We start from the raw sequence: 4,345 nt of genomic DNA on the forward strand, positions 1-4,345 counted from the left end.
AGATAATACATAGTTTATTATACGAAATCTTTACAACTGTAATGACTAGAGACTTCAAATTTGTGATGTAGGTTGACAGGAAAAAATAGGGCGATGTTGAAGTTAAAAAATACAAATATAATTTCGGTAGGTACGCAAAAATTAACACATACATAAGAAAAAAGTTCGCGTTTAGATTAACAAATACGTCAAAAAATATTCAATTAATACCAGTAAAGATACGGTCTACAGCATTCTTATAAACCATGCAAAACATTTTATTTTGAAGCTTTGTAATTTTTAATTTTGTTCTATAAAATAATAAATTCTCCTTCTTTAAATACAACAAAATTAATGGACACCACGATGAAATGTAGCAATTTAAAAGAAATTTATATAATGTGTCTCCGCGCGGCGGTGTGTAAATTTCGAGTCGTTTTAAAAATACGTCCCGCTCTCGCGCCAGCTACCAAATTGGTGAGAGGCATTCCTGCCCAGGCTTTTACGATCGCGTGAATTGCAGCCAAGTCTGCCGTACCATCAGTTTGTCATGTCCCTTATAGTCCGAGACTCGGGTGTAAGTTTATGCGTAAACAAAAGTTCCCGGAAGTTGGTGTGAACCCGAGTTATTGGCATTGCTCAATAAATATCAGCTCAGAAAATCGTCATATTGAGGCATTGTTATCCGAAAGAAGGTTTTATTTTTTGTATGTATATATTTTTTTTGAAGGACTAAGCAGTTAGTTGGCCACCCTCATAGTAAGTGGAAAATTAACATCTACTCGTTTAAACAAAGTAACACTCCCGCCATATATGTGCACCAATCACAGATGTAGGTGTTATACCTCATGAATGGTTAAGTAATTGAACCGACAATAGCCTTCAGATTGGAACATAGTAGTGATGCTTGACTGACTGCAGAAATAAGATTTTTTTTTATTTTTACAAGTTAATCCTTGACTATACAATGTCACCTGATAGTAAGTGATGATGCAATCTACTCGTAAGATGGAAGCGGGCAAACTTGTTAGTAGGATGATGGAAATCCACACCTCTTTCGGTATTTACAGGACATCGTATCGGAACGCTAAATCGCGTGGCGGTAAGTTCTTTCCCTTCACATAAAGGTTTACTACTACTTGGAATTTAGTGCTTTATTTACAGCTAATATAGTTTGACTGATTGCAGAAAATGCACATCGATATAGGATAGGTCTTACGACGCTGTTCCCTATTCTGCTATTTATGGAAGTGACATAAATTACCTATATTGTTTTTTTTAAACAACTAAGTGTCGCCGCATATGGGCCACACGTGACAGCCACAAACAAGAAGCAAGAAGAAGCGACGATTGTAGCGTGTGACATTACAAGTCAATAATTCTGGTTAGTAGATTGCAGTTGGTATTGAAGTTAGACTTGGTCTTCCCCATTTGCATCTAACATGATGATTATTATGGTGATTTCGGTTATTCTCATTAATACACACTGCATTTTAATAATTTACTAAAACCCTCGACCTGCATTATCACGTAATAAGCTTTATATTAAAGGGATATAATAACGAGGGACAGAGGACTGTTATTGGGTCGTTTATGACGGGTACGTAATAAAATAATAAAAACATCGTCTCGAACATATTCACTTTTACTATACAATACAGCTTTATCTCGGAAAGATGTGTTGTTTGTAGTTATCCAAGCCAAGGAACTAAGATCATTATCAATGCAGGTGAATAAAAAAATAAAAAAGTAAACCTTCTTTCTCTTGCTTGATTCTAGTACAATGATCACGGTCAAAACCAGACTATTTAGTGCTAATTTGGCGCGAGCCGAGGAGGGATATTATGATAAAAAGCAACACATACACAATTACACCACAAACATCGCCAATTTATTTTTTAATAAACATAACCTAATCACTATCTTTGTAATAAAGTTAATTCACACATTACTCGTTGATTTTCTTTAGAGAAAATTTCAGTCCAATACTAAAACTAAACTAAAATACTGATCTACACAGTCGTGACTTCCACAAACGGATCACTGTTCCACTCAATCACGTTATAGTTGCTCCACACGAAATTCCCATTCAAAGTCAAAGGCGCTTCCAACGCCAAATATAATATGGCCTTGGCGCCTTCCTCGAACACTTTTGTAGATTTCCTCTCTTCCCGACTAGTGACGTTGCCTGGGTTCACGCAATTAATTACGATGCCTTTGTCAGCCCACTGTCTGTGTTGCAGGAATGTCACTGCACTGAGAGCGACTTTACTGAATGCGTTTACACTATTGCCCCAACCTTCTGTTTTTTCAACACCCTTTCTCGCAGCTTCTTCGTATTCTTGAATGATCGCTACTAATTCGTCTTCATCAAGTTTTGGGTTGCTAATTCTTTTCCTAATTTCTTCATTTTCGATCGTCGTTAGAAGACCAGCGGGACCAGATACATTGACAACTCTTGCGTTGTCCGTCAACAAGGGGTATATGAGCTTTCCAAAATTGATGTAGCCGTAGAAGTTGATTCCTAATATTCTTCTCACTTTTTCTATATGCGACAAATGTCTTTCAGTGGGAGAGTAGTCAGTCATGTTGATCAATAGCTCAATCCTTTCATCCTGGTCTTGTATGTGATGTCTAAACTTTATGATGCTTTTGGTGTACGCGACATCCACTTTGAAATATTCAAGGGTGGCACCTTTCTTTTTCAGTACGTCATGAATGTTGTAGCCTGTGGACTCGTCTTCGGTTGTGAAGTATATTTTCCCATTGTAAACTTTTGTTAGCTTCCTCAGTACTTGGTAGCCTAGATTGCTGGCCGCTCCCACGATAACAGCTACGTTGATCATAGCTGAAATAATACTAGCGACAAATACAGTGATAACGCTATCGGAGGCCATCGCATCCCGCTCTTATCAGGACAACGACGAGCGGCCGTGGCACAGTGCGAGATAAGTTTCCCTGCCAGAGTGTGAATTTTGTCTCGTATCTCGAGATTAGGTGATGCTGTGAATTTTAGCAGGAAAATAAATATGATTACTATTATAATATAACTAATACTACTCTTAATAAATATTATTACGGTATGAGTTCGAATCCGGTCCGGACCTCCAACTTTTCAGTTGTGTGCATTTCAATAAATTAAATATCACGTGTCTCAAACGGTGAAGGAAAACATCGTGAGGAAACCTGCATACCAGATGATTTTCTTAATTCTCTGCGTGTGTGAAGTCTGCCAATCCGCATTGGGCCAGCGTGGTAGACTATTGGCCTAACCCCTCTCATTCTGAGAGGAGACTCAGCAGTGTGTCGAATACGGGTTGAAAATGATGAAATATTTTTTTGTATCACTGTATAATAGAATAAGCAGCTGGCTTACTTGGTGATCGTCCATTGCATAATCTCCCTGGTAGTTTTAATAAATTCACAATCGCTGCTTCCGATTACTTGAATATTTAGTTTTATTTAAACACCTTGTATCTATAAATACTCGTAAAGATATATTCTATTCTATTCCGATCCCTATGACGAATATACTCTATAAGTTAATTAACGCAGCTCAATGAAACGTTGAACCATTTACAGAGGAAGACACTTTAAACAAGAAATGTACTTTTAAAAATAATCCTGATGATAAGTCACGTCTGATGGTAAATCATGATGCCGTCTTACACCCAGCACTTGAAAGATGCGTTGCGTATTCTGAGGATTCATTAAAAATCTATAGCGCTAATCTGCAACTATGATTTAATAACTCGAAAGTGTGAGCTTTGAATTCATTTCTATTTGTGTTAGATAAAAAGAGTTCAATCAAGAATTATTTTCGGAATATAAATATAAAACAGCGCTACCGTATTGGAGAGGAAATATTTTTATATTTTGTATCTAAATATGAGCCTATCCCAGAACTAAGAGCACTTAAGCTGTATGTAGTGCCTAGTTAAAAACCTTGTGCACACCACCACTTAAACCTTCTAAAATAATTATGCTATTGTGGGTCACAATTACTCACATAGGCTCGATTTCTTATCTACTGCACCTCGTGTAACGTAAGATTAGAGTATTATAAGATATTGCAAATCAAAAAATGTAAGGAATCCGGTCGATACTAAAATCGGATTTAACATAGTGATAAAGTAATTATATCCAGTCGTACTGATAAACCGTTTGCGGTAGCCATTTGTAATCAGTAGCGTCATAACCTTATCATAGTTATGTAAACACGCTCAATGTTAAAGAATTACATAAGTAATTGTAAAGATCGCATTTATACATTATTGTTGAGGTCGGAACATAATGGCTGGCCCCATCACCGGGCCAGGGTAACTCTACGAGAAACTATATGCAGCTTAACCCACCAAGCTGCTTC

General features: G+C 37.1%; 1 protein-coding gene across 1 annotated transcript; it reads right to left on the reverse strand.

Moving 5' to 3' along the window:
* Window positions 1-1,920: 1,920 nt before the first annotated feature.
* Window positions 1,921-2,825, reverse strand: LOC112056413 (carbonyl reductase [NADPH] 1-like). Its single transcript, XM_024096847.2, has one exon. The coding sequence runs from the start codon at window positions 2,823-2,825 to the stop codon at window positions 1,992-1,994; it is 834 nt and encodes a 277-aa protein (XP_023952615.2). The 3' UTR covers window positions 1,921-1,991.
* Between the last annotated feature and the right edge of the window lie 1,520 nt (window positions 2,826-4,345).

Source organism: Bicyclus anynana, chromosome 5 (genome assembly GCF_947172395.1).
Source record: "Bicyclus anynana chromosome 5, ilBicAnyn1.1, whole genome shotgun sequence".
NCBI classification, from domain to species: domain Eukaryota; kingdom Metazoa; phylum Arthropoda; class Insecta; order Lepidoptera; family Nymphalidae; genus Bicyclus; species Bicyclus anynana.